The following is a 20,146-nucleotide window of genomic DNA, read 5'->3' as shown; positions in this document are numbered from 1 at the left end:
TCTCTCCATCAGTCCGAAGTTTCAACTGTTTATTCCTCTCCATAGATGCTGCCTGACGTGCTGTGTTCCCCCAGTATTGTGTTCAATTCCTGGCATCTGCCTTGCTGAAGGCAACTAGGGACCAAAGAGTCAGAACAGCTTAAGGAGACCTGGGCTAGTTAACTCACAGCGGCTGCAGGGTCTGTTTCTGTGCTCTGTCACCTCAGTTTAGACCAACCCAACACTCTTCTACTGTGAACACCATTGAAGAGAAAGCCACCCACCAGTTTCTCCATGACTAAAAACTGATGGATCAAGGTTCTTTGACTATTGAAATCTATCTCATTAAACCTATCGAATTTTGAAAGGCCTCAATAGAGTGACCATGGAGAGGGTGTTTCCTATAATGGGGGAGACTTGGACCAGATGCAACAGACTGAGAATAGGCAGAAGGCTGTAAGGGTGATTAACCCTCCACCCACCGGCCTATCATTCCACACTTCCAACCACCACTAATTTATCATCTCCTGTCAGTCACTTTATGTACACATTCCTGTGGCAAGCGTCACTTTATGGACATTTGATCAATCTCTGCATATAAAACCTATCTTATGTATTTAATTTTTTTAAATTTCTGGTGTGTTCTTTATCTTATTGTGTTTTTGTACGCTGCATCAGATGTGGAGTAATTCTCATTCTCCTTTGCACTTGTCTACTGGAAATGACATTAAACCATCTTCAATCTTGAATTTTACACTAAATGGGCTTTGTATTATCTTGTTCTAATTGTGCTCTTCTTGGTAAAAATTCTGCAGCAATTTATGTTTAATTCATGTTTTCTCGACATAGTTGCTTTTATAATGTTATTTGCTGCAGGTTTTCATTGCACCCGAGAACTTTTATGTGTAAATGACAAGAAACACCACTTTGCCTTCACAGCACCATAGAGCACTACAGCAGAGAAACAGGCCTTCTGGCACATCTCGTCCATGCCAACGTGTTTTTCTGTCTAATCCTGCTGACCTCTCTCAGTCATGGAGCAGCGTTTTGACCCAAAACTTCCACAATTCCTCCCCCTCCAAGATCATCCTAACCCTTCACTCCCTCCCTCCCACATAATGCTCCAGGTTTCTGTCATACAAGCCTTCTAAATGTCTATAATATGTACCACCAGCCCTGACAGGGCATTCCACACACTCACCCGGTGTAAGAAAAAAAAACTATCTCTAACATTCCCTCTCTACGTTCCTCCAATCACCATACAATTATGCCCTCCCACAGTAGCCATTTCTGCCCTGAGAAAAACTCTCATGTTGTCCACTCTATAAATAAAGTTATTATTAATATTTTTGTTAAAGTCCTGGAGTTTATAACTGTGGAACTTTGAACATAAAATAGTACAAGCACTTCAGCCCACGCTGTTCAGCCAACTCTTCAATCTACTCCGAGATCAATCTAATTCTTCCCTCCCACATAACCCTCCATGTTTCTATTATCAATGTGCCTGTCTTAGAGTCTCTTACAGGTCCCTAATGCATCTGCCTCCATCACTCCTGGCAGCGGGCTCCACACACCCACCACAGTCTGTGTGTAAAATAAATTTACATAGAATAGTACAGCACAGTACAGGCCCTTTGGTCCACAATGTTGTGCTGACCCTCAAACTCTGCCTTCCATATAAGCCCCCACCTTAAATTCCTCCATATACCTGTCTAGTAGTCTCTTAAACTTCACTAGTGTATCTGCATCCACCACTGACTCAGGCAGTGCATTCCACGCACCAACCACTCCCTGAGTAAAAAACCTTCCTCTAATATCCCCCTTGAACTTCCCACCACTTACCTTAAAGCCATTTCCTCTTGTATTGAGCAGTGGTTCCCTGGTGAAAAGGCGCTGGCTATCCACTCTATCTATTCCTCTTATTATCTTGTACACCTCTATCATGTCTCCTCTCATCCTCCTTCTCTCCAAAGAGTAAAGCCCTAGCTCCCTTAATCTCTGATCATAATGCATACTTTCTAAACCAGGCAGCATCCTGGTAAATCTCCTCTGTACCCTTTACAATGCTTCCACATCCTTCCTATAACGAGGTGACCAGAACTGGACACAGTACTCCAAGTGTAGCCTAACCAGAGTTTTTTTTAGAGCTGCATCATTACATCACGACTCTTAAACTCTATCCCTCGACTTATGAAAGCAAACACCCAATAAGCTTTCTTAACTACCCTATCCACCTGTGAGGCAACTTTCAGGGATCTGTGGACATGTACACCCAGATCCCTCTGCTCCTCCACACTACCAAGTATCCTGCCATTTACTTTGTACTCTGCCTTGGAGTTTGTCCTTCCGAAGTGTACCACCTCACACTTCTCCAGGTTGAACTCCATCTGCCACTTCTCAGCCCACTTCTGCATTCCATCAATGTCTCTCTGCAATCTTTGACAATCCTCTACACTATCTACAACACCACCAACCTTTGTGTCGTCTGCAAACTTGCCAACCCACCCTTCTACCCCCACATCCAGGTCATTAATAAAAATCACGAAAAGTAGAGATCCCAGAACAGATCCTTGTGGGACACCCCAAGTCACAATCCTCCAGTCTGAATGTACTCCCTCCACCACCACCCTCTGCCTTCTGCAGGCAAGCCAATTCTGAATCCACCTGGCCAAACTTCCCTGGATTCCATGCCTTCTAACTTTCTGAATAAGCCTACCGTGTGGAACCTTGTCAAATGCCTTACTAAAATCCATATAGATCACATCCACTGCACTACCCTCATCTATGTGCCTGGTCACCTCCTCAAAGAACTCTATCAGGCTTGTTAGACACGATCTGCCCTTCACAAAGCCATGCTGACTGTCCCTGATCAGACCATGATTCTCTAAATGCCTATAGATCCTATCTCTAAGAATCTTTTCCAACAGTTTTCCCACCACAGGCGTAAGGCTCAGTGGTCTATAATTACCCGGACTATCCCTACTACCTTTTTTGAACAAGGGGACAACATTGGCCTCCCTCCAATCCTCCGGTACCATTCCCGTGGACAACGAGGACATAAAGATCCTAGCCAAAGGCTCAGCAATCTCTTCTCTTGCCTCGTGGAGCAGCCTGGGGAATATTCCGTCAGGCCCCGGGGACTTATCTGTCCTAATGTATTTTAACAACTCTAACACCTCCTCTCCCCTAATATCAACATGCTCCAGAACATCAACCTCACTCATATTGTCCTCACCATCATCAAGTTCCCTCTCATTGGTGAATACCAAAGAGAAGTATTCATTGAGGACCTCGCTCACTTCCATAGCCTCCAGGCACATCTTCCCACCTTTATCTCTAATCAGTCCTACCTTCACTCCTGTTACCCTTTTTTTCTTCACATAATTGAAGAATGCCTTGGGGTTTTCCTTTACCCTACTCGCCAAGGCCTTCTCATGCCCCCTTCTTGCTCTTCTCAGCCCCTTCTTAAGCTCCTTTCTTCCTTCCCTATATTCCTCAATAGACCCATCTGATCCTTGCTTCCTAAACCTCATGTATGCTGCCTTATTCCACCTGACTAGATTTTCCACCTCACTTGTCACCCATGGTTCCTTCACCCTACCATTCTTTATCTTCCTCACTGGGACAAATTTATCCCTAACATCCTGCAAGAGATCTCTAAACATCGACCACATGCCCAAAGTACATTTCCCTGCAAAAACATCATCCCAATTCACACCCGCAAGTTCTAGCCTTATCGCCTCATAATTTGCCTTTCCCCAATTAAAAAATTTCCTGTCCTCTCTGATTCTATTCTATTCTATTCTTGTCACCCACATACTGTGACAGGAATCTGTCCTGGATGCACTTAACAAACTCTGCCCCATCTAAACCCTTGGAACTAATCAGGTGCCAATCAATATTAGGGAAGTTAAAGTCATCCATGATAACAACCCTGTTATTTTTGCACTTTTCCAAAATCTGCCTCCCAATCTGCTCCTCTGTATCTCTGCTGCTACCAGGGGGCCTATAGAATACCCCCAGTAGAGTAACTGCTCCCTTCCTGTTCCTGACTTCCACCCATATTGACTCAAAAGAGGATCCTGCTACATTACCCACCCTTTCTGTAGCTGTAATAGTATCCCTGACCAGTAATGCCACCCCTCCTCCCCTTTTTCCGCCCTCTCTATCCCTTTTAAAGCACTGAAATCCAGGAATATTGAGAATCCATTCCTTCCCTGGTGCCAGCCAAGTCTCTGTAATGGCCACTACATCATAATTCCATGTATGTATCCAAGCTTTCAGTTCATCACCTTTGTTCCTGATGCTTCTTGCATTGAGGTACACACATTTCAGCCCTTCTACCTTACTGTCTTTACACCGTTTATTCTGCTTCTCTTTCCTCAAAGCCTCTCTGTATGTTAGATCTGGCTTTACTCCATGCACTTCTTTCACTGCTCTATCGCACTGTGTTCCATCCCCCTCGTAAATTAGTTTAAACCCTCCTGAACCATGCTAGCAAACCTACCTGCAAGGATATTGCTCCCCCTCGAGTTCAGGTACAACCCATCCAATCTGTACAGGTGCCACCTTCCCCAGAAGAGATCCCAATGATCTAAAAATCTAAAACCCTGCTCCCTGCACCAACTCCTCAGCCACGCATTCAACTGCCATCTCCTCCAATTCTTACCATCACTGTCACGTAGCACTGGCAGCAATCCTGAGAACGCCACCCTTGAGGTCCTGTTCCTCAGCCTTCTGCCTAGTTCCCGAAACTCACACTTCAGGACCTCATCCCTCTTCCTGCCTATGTCGTTGGTACCAACATGAATCACGACTTCTGGTTGCTTTCCCTCTCATACCAGGATGTCGTGCACCCGGTCAGAGACATCCCAGACCCTGGCACCCGGGAGGCAACAAACCATGCGGGTGTCCTTCTCACGTCCACAAAATCTCCTGTCTGCTCCCCTGACTATAGAGTCTCCAATGACAACAGCTCTCCTCTTCTCCGTCCCACCCTTCTGCACCACCGGGTCAGACTCAGTGCTGGAGGCCCTGCCACCGTGTCTCACACTTGGTCGGTCGTCCCCGCCAACAGTATCCAGGAAGGTAAACTTATTATTCATGGGAATGGCTACAGGGGTGCTCTGCACTACCTGTCTGCTCACCTTCGCTTTCCCCCCTCTGACTGTCACCCAACGACCTGCTTCCGACAGCCTAGGTGTGACTACCTCCCTGTCGCTCTCATTTATGACTGCCTGATTCTCCCTTATGAGTCGAAGGTCATCCAGCTGCCGCTCCAAATGCCTTGCTAAAATCCACCGCCCTACCCTCATCAATTTCTTTTGTTACCTCTTCAAAAAACTCAGTTAGGCTCATGAGATATGACCTTCTCTTCACAAAGCCATGTTGACTATCCTTGAGTAGACTGTACTTCTCCAAATGCTCGTAGATCCTATCCTCAAGAACCCTTTCCAATAGTTTGCAGACCACCGACGTAACACTCACCGGTCTATAGTTCCCAGGATTCTCCCTATTACCTTTTTTAAACAAGGGAACTACATTTGTCATTCTCCAATCTTCCAGCACCTCCCCTGCAAAGAGGATTCAAAGATCATAGCTACTGCTCCAGTGATCTCTTCTCTCACTTCCCACAGCAACCTGGGGTATATCACATCTGGCCCTGGGGACTTATCAATCTTGATGTTTTTAAAAAGATCCAACACTTCTTCTTCCTTAATCTCCACAGGCCTGTTCTATTTCGACCTCACCCTGATCAAGGTCCTTTTCACTTGTGAATACTGAAGCAAAGTATTTATTTAGGACCTCCCCAACCTCCTCCGCCTCCAGGCACAAGTTGCCTTCTTTATCCTTTAGCAGCCCCACCTTCATTCTTGTCATCCTTTTGTTCTTCACATACACATAGAATGCCTTGGGGTTCTCCTTAATCCTACATGCCAAGGCCTTCTCATGCCCCCTTCAAGCTCTCCTCAGTCCTTTCTTAAGCTTCTTCCTGGCTATCCTACATTTCTCATGAGCCCCTCCTGCTTCCTGCTTCTTATATCTAACATATGCTTCCTTCTTCCTCTTGACCAGTTGCCTCACGTGTTTCGTCAGCCATGGCTCCCTTTTCCTACCATTTTTTCCTTGTCTCAGTGGGACAAACCTATCCTGAACCCAGCACAAGTGGTCTCTGAAGTTTCTCCACATTACTTCTGTGCTTTCACCCTTGAACATCTGTTTCCAATTTACTCTCGCTAGTTCCTGCCTCATCCCTTCATAGTTAGCCCTTCCCCAGTTAAGCACTTTCCCACTTTGTCTGTTTTTATCCTTTTCCATAGCTATGCTGAAGCTAAGGGAGTTGTAGTCACTCTCACCAAAATGCTCCCCCACCAAGAGATCTGCCACCTGACCAGGTTCATTACCCAGAACTAGATCCAGTATGGCCTCTCCTCTCATCGGCCGGTCCACATACTGTGTCAGGAATCCTTCTTGAACACACCTGACAAATTCAGCCCCATCTATCCCCCTTGCAGTCAGGAGGTGCCAGTCAATATGAGGGAAGTTTAAATCACCCATAACTACAACCCTGTATTTCCTGCACCATTCTAAAATTTGCCTGCTTATCTGCTCCTCGGTGTCCTGAGGGCTATTTGGGGGCCTACAGACTACTCCCAGCATAGTGATTGATTCCTTCCTATTTCTGACTTCCACCCACACCGACTCAGTGGACACTCCCTCTGCAGCGTCCTCCCTTTCTATAGCCATGATACTATCCCTGACCAGTAATGCTACTCACCCCCCTTTTCTACCTCCCATCCTATTCCTTTTAAAACACCCAAACCCCGGCACCTGCAACAGCCATTCCTGCCCTTCCTCCAGCCAAGTTTCAGTAACGGCTGCAACACCGTAGGTCCACGTACTGATCCATGCGTTGAAATAGACACATTTCAACCCCTCTAACTGGCTACATTTATGTTTTGTCCCCTGCCTGTCCTTCCTCACCAACTCAGAACACACAGCATCGTGCCCTTGTCCTTCTACCCTCATCTCTGCACTCACATTCTGATTTCCACCCCCGTCAAACTAGCTTAAACCCTCCCCAACAGCTCTAGCAAACCTGCCCACCAGGATATTGGTCCCTTTCCAGTTCAGGTGCAGCCTGTCCTTTTTGCACAGGTCAGACCTTCCCCAGAAGAGATCCCAATGATCCAGAAATCTGAACCCCTGTCCCCTGCACCAACTCTTCAGCCACGCATTCATCTGCCATAACATCCTGTTCCTACCCTCTCTGTCTCGTGGCACAGGCAGCAATCACGAGATTATCACCCTTGAGGTCCTGCTTTTTAACTTCTTTCCTAACTCCCTATATTCCTCCTTCAGGACCTCATCCCTACTCCTACCTATGTCATTGGTCCCCACGTGGACCACGACATCTGGCTGCTCACCCTCTCTCCTGAGAATACCGAGAACTCGATCCAAGATATCACAGACCCTGGCACCAGGGAGGCAACAGACCATCCGGGATTCTGGATCTCTCCCACAGAACCTCTTATCTGTCCCCCTAACTATCTAAATGATGACATTTAGCCTTCCCCACTCCCTGTCCACATCCCTTTAAGCTGGAGCTAATTGAGTTTGGCCAATTCTGAGAGAGTTTCTGCTGTCAACTCCATAACAGGCTGAGTTGTAAGGTATTTTGTAAAGATAGTGAAAACTGCATACCATAGAAAAGCAAAATCCATTCTTCAGATAGTCACGCCTACTTTGTATGTTCAGGGAGGTTCAGTAGTGTCACCGGCATCACCTTGCAACAGTACTTACAGTCAACACTGCCAAAGGATATCTTTCTTTGCTGTGTCCTCCACTCCCATCAGATCATCCTTATCAGCCACCTCCTCGTACTTGAGGGAGGAAGTAGGTTAGTGAGGTTAGATTATAGACCCCAAACGTCTTTGAATTTGTCAGCTAACACCTTAACGGAAAATACAACTGGTGGAAGGGGATATGGCCTCAGCCCCAAGCCCCACCTCCATCCACCCTGAACATGCATCCCACCCCAACAACAATCACCAAATAACCAACACACCCCCACCCAACTAACCCACCGCACCTCAAACCCACAAATCTCCACCCCAACAGCCAGCTCCACATTAACACCAAACTATCCCATCATAAACCCTCCCACCCCAATTCACCACCAAAACCCATCCTACAATCAACCATTTCCACCCCAACACAACATGCCACCAATACCTTACCACACATCAACCCATCAACTCATTCCACTCAACACTCATCTCAATGACAACACACCACCAAATAACCCACCCAACACCCACCCCACACACAACCCATCAATTCCTCCCATCCCAACACCCAGTTCAATGCCAACATACCACCAAATCACCCCATCAAAAACTTACCCTACACCCAATGAATCAGCCAATCCCAACCCAACTCTAACACACCACTAAGTTACTTCACCAAAAACACAACCCACAGTTAACCCATCAACTCATTCCACCCGATATCCATCCATCGCCAACACACCAACAAAAACCCAGAAACCCTGACCAGATTCCAGCTAGGGTCTTAAAGGAATGCAGTGCAGAACTTGCAAGTCCTCTCAGCTGCCTCTTCCAGCTATGCTTCTCGAGTGGTGTATTCCCACAACAATGGAAAGTAGCATCAGTAACACCAGTACACAAGCAGGATTCCAGAGTTGATCCTACAAATTACTGCCCCATATCCTTAATCAGTGTCATCAGCAAGGTAATGGAAGCAGCAGTTCACAAACAAGTTCAGAACTACCTACTCCGTAACAACTTAATTTCAAGTAGGCAGTATGGATTTAGACCTGATCACAGTACAGCCGAACTCCTCACCACCTTATCTCAAACGTGGAACACCTTCGTAGACAAAGGTGGAGGAGTGTGTGTCATAGCCCTGGATATCAAAGGAGCATTTGACAAGGTCTGGCATAATGGACTCTGTGTTAAGCTGAGATCCAAAGGAATATCTGGTAAACTGCTTAGATGGCTGCAGAGCTACCTTCACGGACGGACTATCAAAGTTGTTATCTCTGGTCAGGCTTCTGGTTCTTCAACTATCAATGCATCTGTACCACAGGGTTCAATACTTGGACCACTTCTGTTTTCCATCTTTATTGACGACTTGGTTGTTGCATGCAGTAACGAGCTATACCTGTACGCTGACGACTCCACACTATTTGCACCAATTAGAGCAGGAGAGAGTAATACAATGGCAGCAGGCCTGAATAGGGATCTTGACAGGATGAAAGCCTGGGCAGACGACTGGAATGTCACCTTTGAGCCTACTAAGTGCAAGGCGATGGTGATGTCTAGGAAGAGGAATCCATCTAACCCCGACCTGTATTTTGGGAACTGCAAGCTGGATTTAAAGAAGGAGCTAGTAATCCTTGGTGTTAATATTGACAGCAAGTTGGTGTGGGATAAACACCTTTCCACTATTTCAAACAAGGCTGGACAAAGGCTTAGAGCTCTGTGGAAAGTAGCATCCAAACTAGACAAAGAGGGCAGAGCCATGGTTTACAAAGCCCAGGTATGAAGTATCGGCCCAGCAGAGATTGCACTTTCTGAGGAAGCTTAAACAAGCATCACTCCCCACTAACATCTTAACTACATTCTACAGAGGCGTGGTTGAGAGTGTGCTGACCTTTTGCATCACAACCTGGTACTCCAGCTGCAGTGCTGTCGACAAAAAAGCCTTGCAGAGGGTGGTTAGGGGAGCAGGGAAGGTTATTGGGGTCTCCCTACCTTCTGTCCAAGACCTCTTTCAGAGTCGATGCCTCCAGAAGACACAGTACATGATTAAAGACCCCTCACACCCTCTCCATGAACTGTTTGTTCTTCTGCCATCAGGCAAATGTTACAGGAGCATCAAAACTAAAACCACAAGGCTACAAAACAGCTTCCTCCCACAGGCAGTCAGACTGTTTAATAGCTGCTCTACCTGACTCTGCTTTGGACACTTTTAACTTGCACTGGACACTTATAACTGATTTAACTGACATGTGGCTGTTGTGTTTTACTATTTATTGTTATGTTTATTATGTAGTGTTGCGTTTGTTATGTTATGATTGCACTGCCCCTGAGGAATGCTGTTTCATTCTGCCCTGCAGAGCTGATGTATGGTTAGAATGACAATAAAGTTTTTTGAATCTTGAATCATGTAGTATGCCTGCTTATCCTCACAGATGAATGCCTCACAGAGTGTCCTCAGCCAGCTTGATTCCATTCAAAGAAAGGCTCCCAGGATTATAGGTGTAGATGAAGCCACAGCTCATGAGAAGCTAGCCATTGGTAGCTTACACCACAGATGACAGGTTGCCGCAGCTACTGTGCTAAACAAAATGCACACCAGCCACAGCCCCGCAGACCTTCGCGCCATGCTGCCTTCATCTAATGAGAGACGGCGCACCACACAATCAAGTTTATCTATGCCTGCTCATGCTGTTTCTATGCCTGATACGAGAACCCACACACTGTATAGAAGCTTCCTTCATTGTGCTATCAGAATTTGGAACAGCCTTCCAGATGCTGTGATTGGAAACATCTGCGACGATGGGGTCCAAGCCTTCAAGAGTCGAGTGCACAAACACCTATCACCTCTGGGAGGGAAGTCACATGTCCCCTTCATAAGCTCTCATGAAGGGGACCAGGACGGCAATGCTTGGTTGTTGGTAGGTAGGGTTAATACCTGACCTTCAAGAGCACTCGTGAGTTATGTTCCGGCTGGACTTAGTCCTTAAACTGCTGGAGAACAGTGCAGAAAGAACAGATGCTGTCTTCTCCCGGTAGGGATTAGTTTTTAGTTCCAAGTGCTCCCGCCACGTTTTGTCACCCTGCAACCTTATCCTTTAATCTCTTCGAGTTATGGAGGACAGCATGTGTATAAATGTCTCTCTCCAGCAGACTTCATCATGATCATCATGACTTCAGTATTTCTACTATCTTTTAATGTTTCTTAATGGTATATATGATTTTTTTGTGTTCTATCACTGAGCAGCAGTGAACCATCTGATTGGCCCATCAGTTCTCTCTAGGAACTAATTGACTTGATCAGCATTTCTGATCTGGCTATTGTTCACGATTGCACTTAATAAAAAAAAAATTCTCCTACCCCAACACGTACCTCAACGCCAACAAACCATCAAACAACACAACCTACCTAAAGCCCACCCTGAAACCCACCTCAATGCAAACACACCAAATTACACCACCCGACCAAAAACTCACCTCAGACTCAACCCACCAACCCCTCCCACCTCAATGACAACACACCAAATTACCCAACCCCACTCAACACATAAACTCTGACTGCAGCACCCACCTCAATGCCAACATCCACTCCTTACCTTACCCAACCCATCAACCCTTTTCACTTCAATACCCATCTTCACACCAACACCCATCCAACCATGCCATACACAACCCATCCAATCAACTTCCACCCCCTCGAAGACAACCCCCACCCAAACAGGCCACACCCTTAACCCTTCCCCCACCTATATCCTCCCTGGACTGTGAGGTCTCTGACCTGCACTTTCATCAGGCGGCTGCTGTACGATTTGAAGTAGGATAGGTAGATCTTGCTCATGGTGTCGACGTACTCGTCCCGAATCTCCTTCGCCACATGCCGCTCATTCGCCAGCAGAAACTGGTAGAAGAACCTGGCAGGGAGACCAGAGCACCTCAGTCAGGGCAGAGGACGGTGGGGGGGGGGGGGGGGGGCAGACTTCATGCTACTGACTCACAACTGCACTGTCAGAAATAAACCAAACCGTATCATCCAGTTCACCATTGATACAACAGTGACTGGCGTCATCAGCTGCAATGATAAGTCAGCATACAAAGAGGCGGGAGAGAGGCTTGTTAAATGGGGCGAGAATAATAACTCGAGCCTCATTGTGGACAAGACAAAAGAGGTGATTGTGGACTTCAGGAAGGCACAGGTTAACCACCCTCCATTGCACATCAATGACCCTGCTGTACAGAGAGTGAAGGGTACAAAGTTCCTCAGTGTGCACATAATGGATGATCTAACCTAGGCCCACAACACATTCTCATTAATCAGGAAGGCTCAGTAGCATCTGCACTTTGAGGAGAGGTGTGGAAGGTCCCCTACTCCCATTCTAACAAATTTCTACAGGTGCACCACCAAAAGAGTCCTGTCTGGCCGCATCATTGTGTGGTAAAGAAGCAGCAAGGCATCAGACAGCAAGACCTTGCAGAGGATAGTAAATACCACTTAGAGGATCACTGGGGACTTGCTTCTCCCATTTGTGACATTTACCAGGAGCATTGCAGATGAAGGCCCCAAAGCATTTTTGAGGATCACCTCCCATTCCACAATCTCTTTGACCCACCACAATCAGGAAGGAGATACGGGAGGAGCATCAGGACTATGATTGCCACGCTGGGTAACAGCTTCTTCTCTCAGGCCGTGAGACTAATAAACACCCTGCCACCAATGAGTCACGTCACTAGAACAGCGAGCTATCTAATGCTTACTGTACTGTTTACTGTTTCCATGTGCTGCACCTACATGCATTTTGAACTCTATTTTAATTAAATTATTTGTGATAATATTTTGTTATAAGTGCTGTGTGTGATAGATGTTTTGTGGGTGCCCTGTGGTCCGAAGGAACGTTGATTCATTGTTTGCATATATACACAACCAAATGACAATAAACGTGAACTGGAGGAGGCACAGATGGTGTGAATAGCCTGTGCCTTTTTCCCAGAGTGCAAATGGCTAATTGGAGGGGAATATAACTTTAAGGAGATTGGAGGACAGTTTAGGGGGATGACAGAGGTAGGAGGATTTTTTGTACACAGAGTGCGGTGGGTGTGTGGAAAGCATTGCCAGGGGTGGCAGTAGAGGTAGGTACATTAGGGGCATTTAAAATACTTGGATAGACACATGGACTATAAAAAAAATGAAGGGTTCTGAAGGGAGGGAAGGGTTAGATTAAAGTGTTAGCACAATATCATGGGTCGAAAGACATGCACAGTGCTGTGGTGTTCCATGTTCTATGTTCAATGACACGGGACAGTGAGGACTAGGTCAGAGAAAGGAAGAACATAGTCAAGAAAGGAGAGTGAAGTGAGTCAGATTTCTCAGCAGACACAGGCAACAGACAGGCTGAGATCAGTCAGCTTCTGTGCCAGTGACTAGTCAACTATGAGGGGAGTTGGGTGATGCGGACTATCCCACTCTAGCTATGGCACATCTGGAGTATTGCATACAGTTCTGGTCAACCCATCATAGGAGGGATGATGAGGCTTTAGAGAGGGTGCAGAAGGCAGGTTTACCAGGATGCCGCCTGGATTATAGGGCATGTGCTCTCTCAAAAGGCAAGATAAATGGGTTGTTTTCTCTGGAGCAGCGAAAGACGAGGGGAAATCTGATAGAAATATGCGGCCCAAAACAGTTGACAATACTCCGTGCGGCCTGACTAGTGTCTTATAAAGGCTCAGCATTATCTCCTTGCTTTTGTATTCTATTCCCCTTGAAATAAATGCCAACATTGCATTTGCCTTCCTTACCACAGACTCAGCCTGTAAATTAACCTTCCAGGAGTCTTGCATGTGGACTCCTAAGTTCCTCTGTACCTCTGATGTTTGAACCGTCTCCCCATTTAGATAATAGTCCGCACTATTGTTCCTTTTACCAAAATGAATTACCATACATTTCCCAACACTTGTATTCCACCTGCTGCTTTTTTTGCCCATTCTTCTTGCGCATTCTTCCAATTTGTCCAAGTTCTACTGCAATCACATTGCTTCTTCAGCACTATCTACCCCTACACCCATCTTTGTATCATCCACAAACTTTACCATAAAGCCATCAATTCAACTCAGCCTGCACATTAATCTTCAGGCAATCCTGCACGAGGACTCCCAAGTCCCTTTGCCTCTCAGAATTTTGAATTTTCTCTCCATTTAGAAAATAGTCTACGCTTTTATTTCTTCTACCAAAGTCACGACTATACACTTGGTGATACTATATTTCATCTGCTACTTCTTTGCTCATTCTCTTAATCTCTGAAAGAAACTGCAGACGGTTGTAAATCGGGTACTAGCCTACAAAGTACCCAGGACATCTTTAGGGAGCGGTGTCTCAGAAAGGCGGCATCCATTATTAAGGACCTCCAGCACCCAGGGCATGCCCTTTTCTCACTGTTACCATCAGGTAGGAGGTACAGAGCCCAGAAGGCACACACTCAGCGATTCAGGAACTGCTCCTTCCCCGCCGCCATCCGATTCCTAAATGCACATTGAACCCTTGGACACTACCTCACTTTTTTTTAATATACAGTGTTTCTGGTTTTGATCATCTTTAAAATCTATTCAATATACGTATACTGTAATTGATTTTTAAAAATTTTATTTGTTATTATTTTTTCTTCTATATTATATATTGCTTGAACTGCTGCTGTTAAGTTAACAAATTTCATGTCACATGCTGGTAATGATAAACCTGATTCTGATCTGTCTAAATCCTTTTGCAGACACTCTGCTTCCTCAACACTACTTGCCCCTCTACACTTCCTCTGATCTAAACGGATGTCTCTCTCTCGTCTGAGGCTGTGCCGTCTGGTCTCAGACCCCCCCACTACTGGGTGCAGTGCAGACAATAAGGTGCAAGGGCTTTGACAAGGCTCCATATTATCATATAAAGGACTGTACAATAATCTTGTAACAGCAGGGTGGAAGCTGTTCTTGAGACTGGTGGTGCATGCCTTCAGCTTTTTGTATCTTCTGCCCGATGGGAGAGAGGAGGAGAGAGAATGTCTGCGGTGGATGCAGCCTTTGATTATTCTGACAGCTTTACTGAAGCAGTGGGCAGTGCAGACCAAGCCATGGAGGAGAGGCTAGCCTCCATGATGGAAAAGAACACATCAATCAGAAATAGTCTCATTTGTACATCAGCAGTGAATTTGGGAAGCAGAGGAATGTATCTCCCCTGTACATCGGCAGTGAATTTGGGAATTTACCGGGTATGTATCTCACCTGTACATAGCAGTATGTTTGGGAATTGGGCAGGAACATATCTCACCTGTACATAGCAGTATGTTTGGGAACTGGGCAGGACCATATCTCACCTGTACATCAGCAGTGTGTTTGGCAACTGGAGAAGTACGTACCTCACCTGTACCTCAGCAGTGCATTTGAGAATTGGACAAGTATGTCGGTGGTGGGGAAACTGCTGGAGTCAGTTATCAAGGATGTGATAACAGCACATTTGGAAAGCGGTGAAATGATCGGACAAAGTCAGCATGGATTTGTGAAAGGAAAATCATGTCTGACGAATCTCATTGAATTTTTTGAGGATGTAACTAGTAGAGTGGATAGGGGAGATAGGGGATAGTGGATGTGGTATATTTGGATTTTCAAAAGGCTTTTGACAAGGTCCCACACAGGAGATTAGTGTGCAAACTTAAAGCACACGGTATTGGGGGTAAGGTATTGGTGTGGGTGGAGAATTGGTTAGCAGACAGGAAGCAAAGAGTGGGAATAAACGGGACCTTTTCAGAATGGCAGGCGGTGACTACTGGGGTACCGCAAGGCTCAGTGGTGGGACCCCAGTTGTTTACAATATACATTAATGACTTGGATGAGGGAATTAAATGCAGCATCTCCAAGTTTGTGGATGACACGAAGCTGGGTGGCAGTGTTAGCTGTGAGGAGGATGCTAAGAGGATGCAGGGTGACTTGGACAGGTTGGGTGAGTGGGCAAATTCATGGCAGATGCAATTTAATGTGGATAAATGTGAGGTTATCCACTTTGGTGGCAAAAATAGGAAAACAGATTATTATCTGAATGGTGGCCGATTAGGAAAAGGGGAGGTGCAACGAGACTTGGGTGTCATTATACACCAGTCATTGAAAGTGGGCATGCAGGTACAGCAGGCGGTGAAAAAGGCGAATGGTATGCTGGCATTTATAGCGAGAGGATTCGAGTACAGGAGCAGGGAGGTACTACTGCAGTTGTACAAGGCCTTGGTGAGACCACACCTGGAGTATTGTGTGCAGTTTTGGTCCCCTAATCTGAGGAAAGACATCCTTGCCATAGAGGGAGTACAAAGAAGGTTCACCAGATTGATTCCTGGGATGGCAGGACTTTCATATGAAGAAAGATTGGATGAACTGGGCTTGTACTCATTGGAATTTAGAAGATTGAGGGGGGATCTGATTGAAACGTATAAGATCCTAAAGGGATTGGACAGGCTAGATGCAGGAAGATTGTTCCCGATGTTGGGGAAGTCCAGAACGAGGGGCCACAGTTTGAGGATAGAGGGGAAGCCTTTTAGGACCGAGATTAGGAAAAACTTCTTCACACAGAGAGTGGTGAATCTGTGGAATTCTCTGCCACAGGAAACAGTTGAGGCCAGTTCATTGGCTATATTTAAGAGGGAGTTAGATATGGCCCTTGTGGCTACGGGGGTCAGGGGGTATGGAGGGAAGGCTGGGGCGGGATTCTGAGTTGGATGATCAGCCATGATCATAATAAATGGCGGTGCAGGCTCGAAGGGCTTAATGGCCTACTCCTGCACCTATTTTCTATGTATCTCACCTGTACATCAGCAGTGTGTTTGGGAATTGGACAGGAACATCTCTCACCTGTAGATCAGTGTTTCTGGGAATTGGACAGGAATGTATCTCACCTGTACTTCAGCAGTGCATTCTGTGGAACCTGGTAGTTGGTCATTGGCTTGCGGAACGAGTAGATCTTCTGGAGAATAAATTCCCGGATTTTCGAAACTGCCTGGACAAGAGGATCTGGAATCATTACCCTTTCCAGCCAACAGCAGGACCCTTACACTTCACCAGGGAACTTAGTTGGCGACTGGGTCCATCTGAAAGGTCTAATACCATGCTCTAACCCCACTTCCTGTGTTTCCAAATGCCTGCCAATCCATTTTCTGTATTTCCCAACTGCTATTCTGCCCACACAATCTCACTGACCAGATAAATCAACGATTATGATCAAGGACCCCCACCATCCAGGCCAAGCTCTCTTCTCGTTACTACCATTGGGTAGTATGTACAGGAACCTTCGGTCCCTCCATATTCGGTACGTTATTACCCTACCACCATCAGATGTGAACCAGTGTGGATAACTTCATTCACCTTCACTCTGAAATGATTCTACAGCTCATGTTCTCAGTATTATTTTATATTTGCACACTTTGTCTTCTTCTGCACATTGGTTGTGGTCACTGTTTATTTATGTAAACACACACAAAATGCTGGAGGAACTCAGCAGGTCAGGCTGCATCTATGGAAAAGAGTACAGTCGACGTTTCAGGCTGAAACCCGTTATCAAGACTGTTGGATAGTATTTAGTAAATTTACTTTGCTTTTGAGTGGGTTATTCCATCTTGGAGGAATCTAGCACATGGGGAAAAATTAAACATTTGAGTGAAAGATGAAAGTTAAGCAATTCTTACCCAACAGAGAGGCTTAGTAGCAACTGAATCAGGTCAGTGGTTAACTGCAGATCTCAGATATCAAGGGATATGCTCAAAATAGGTCAGGGATTATCCATGATCTTACCAAGCTGAAGGGCTGAAAGGCTTTCAAAGTCGAAAGTTCAAATTTATTTTCAAATTATCTACTTCAAATACAACCTTGAGATTCATCTTTTTCTCAGCCACTCAAAAAGCAAAGAAACACAACGGAACCCACTAGAAAGCACACACAAGACTCCCACATTTCCAATTTGCAAATGAGGATAAACTGTGCAAATAGTGAAAGAAGGTAATGAAAAACACATGACTGAGGTACAGAGCAGAACAGGCCCTTCTGGCCTTGCAAGCCACACCACCCAACAACCACCTACTTAACCTCAGGACAACTCCGATGACCAATTAACCGACTAACCTACACGTACTTGGGCTGTGGGAGGAAACCAGGGCAGCCGGAGAAAACCCACGTGGTCATGGGGAGAAGATACAGACAGCGGCAGATATTGAACCCAGGTCGCTGGTACTGTGAAGCATTGCAACGTACTGCTGCTGCAAAGCAACAAAGTCCATGGCGTACGCCGGCGATGTTAAACCCGATTCTGATCCTCAGAGTCCATGGCGTACGCCGGCGATGTTAAACCCGATTCTGATCCTCACAGTCCATGGCGTACGCCGGCGATGTTAAACCCGATTCTGATCCTCAGAGTCCATGGGAAGGTCATTTTTTTAAAAAGAGTTCCAATGTGTAAACAGACTCATCAGCCCAACTGCACTATACTGATCCAGATGCCCATCTGAACTAGTCCCACTTATACAATAAGACAATAAAAGTGCAGATGAATTCCACAGATTTACCACCCTCTGGCAAAGAAATTGCTCTTCATTTCTGTTCTAAATGGACGTCCTCTGTTCTAAGGCTGTGCCCTCCAGTCCTAGACTCTCCCACTGTGGGTAACATCCTCCCCATATCCACTCACACTCAGGTTCAGTAGCCTTATAACAGTGGGATAGATGAGGCTGTTTTTGACCCTGGTTGTAAATGTTTTCATAGTTTTCCATCTTCCGCCCAATGGGAGAGAGGTTTGCCTCAGCCTGGCCCATTTCTCTCTGAACCTTTCCAATCCATGTGCCGACAAAATGACTTTCAAATGCTGTTATTATGCCTGTCTGAACCACTTCTTTTGGCAGCTCGTTCCATATTCCCACCACCCCTCAAGTCTATTTTAATTCTTGACCCACACATCCCCAACACACAAAATGCCGGAGGAACTCAGCAGGTCAAGCAGCATCTGTGGAGATGAATAGAAAGTTGACGCTTAAGGTCGAAAACCTTCATCAGGACTGGAAAGGAAGGGGACTGATGCCAGAATAAGCAGGTAGGAAGAAGCAGGGATCAGGAGTACAAGCTGGTAGTGATGGGTGTGGACAGGTGAGGGGAGGTGGGGATCAGGAGGATACAAACTCGTAGTGATGGGTGTGGCCAGGTGAGGGGAGGTGGGGAACAGGAGGATACAATCGGGTAGTGATAGGTGTGGCCAGGTGAGGGGAGGTGGGGAACAGGAGGATACAAACTGGTAGTGATGGGTGTGGCCAGGTGAGGGGAGGTGGGGAACAGGAGGATACAAACTGGTAGTGATGGGTGAGGCCAGGTGAGGGGAGGTGGGGAACAGGAGGATACAATCTGGTAGTGATGGGTGTGGCCAGGTGAGGGGAGGTGGGGAACAGGAGGATACAATCTGGTAGTGATGGGTGAGGCCAGGTGAGGGGAGGTGGGGAACAGGAGGATACAATCTGGTAGTGATGGGTGTGGCCAGGTGAGGGGAGGTGCGACACAGGAGTTGTACAAACTGGTAGTGATGGGTGTGGCCAGGTGAGGGGAGGTGGGGAACAGGAGGATACAAACTGGTAGTGATGGGTGAGGCCAGGTGAGGGGAGGTGGGGATCAGGAGGATACAAACTGGTAGTGATGGGTGTGGCCAGGTGAGGGGAGGTGGGACACAGGAGTTGTACAAACTGGTAGTGATGGGTGTGGCCAGGTGAGGGGAGGTGCGACACAGGAGTTGTACAAACTGGTAGTGATGGGTGTGGCCAGGTGAGGGGAGGTTGGGAACAGGAGGATACAAATTGGTAGTGATGGGTGTGGCCAGGTGAGGGGAGGTGGGGAACAGGAGGATACAAACTGGTAGTGATGGGTGTGGCCAGGTGAGGGGAGGTGGGGAACAGGAGGATACAAACTGGTAGTGATGGGTGAGGCCAGGTGAGGGGAGGTGGGGATCAGGAGGATACAAACTGGTAGTGATGGGTGTGGCCAGGTGAGGGGAGGTGGGACACAGGAGTTGTACAAACTGGTAGTGATGGGTGTGGCCAGGTGAGGGGAGGTGCGACACAGGAGTTGTACAAACTGGTAGTGATGGGTGTGGCCAGGTGAGGGGAGGTGGGGAACAGGAGGATACAATCTGGTAGTGATGGGTGTGGCCAGGTGAGGGGAGGTGGAGAACAGGAGGATACAAACTGGTAGTGATGGGTGTGGCCAGGTGAGGGGAGGTGGGGAACAGGAGGATACAATCTGGTAGTGATGGGTGAGGCCAGGTGAGGGGAGGTGGGGATCAAGAGGATACAAACTGGTAGTGATGGGTGTGGCCAGGTGAGGGGAGTTGGGACACAGGA

The 20,146-nt window shown here is 46.7% G+C and overlaps 1 protein-coding gene across 2 annotated transcripts in view; it reads right to left on the bottom strand.

Moving 5' to 3' along the window:
- Positions 1-20,146, bottom strand: part of vps52 (VPS52 subunit of GARP complex) — an 80,614-nt gene that overhangs the window by 28,553 nt on the left and 31,915 nt on the right. For both annotated transcript variants that reach the window (XM_072259420.1, XM_072259419.1), the window contains exons 8-10: positions 16,676-16,776; positions 11,542-11,674; positions 7,805-7,862 (exon numbers count right to left, since the gene is read on the bottom strand). In XM_072259420.1, coding sequence (XP_072115521.1) covers positions 7,805-7,862; positions 11,542-11,674; positions 16,676-16,776 — 292 coding nt within the window. The remainder of the gene's footprint in view (positions 1-7,804; positions 7,863-11,541; positions 11,675-16,675; positions 16,777-20,146) is intronic.

Source organism: Mobula birostris, chromosome 5, assembly GCF_030028105.1.
Source record: "Mobula birostris isolate sMobBir1 chromosome 5, sMobBir1.hap1, whole genome shotgun sequence".
NCBI lineage: Eukaryota > Metazoa > Chordata > Chondrichthyes > Myliobatiformes > Myliobatidae > Mobula > Mobula birostris.
Note: the sequence above shows the minus strand (reverse complement) of the source record. Positions and strands in the feature narration are given on the sequence as shown.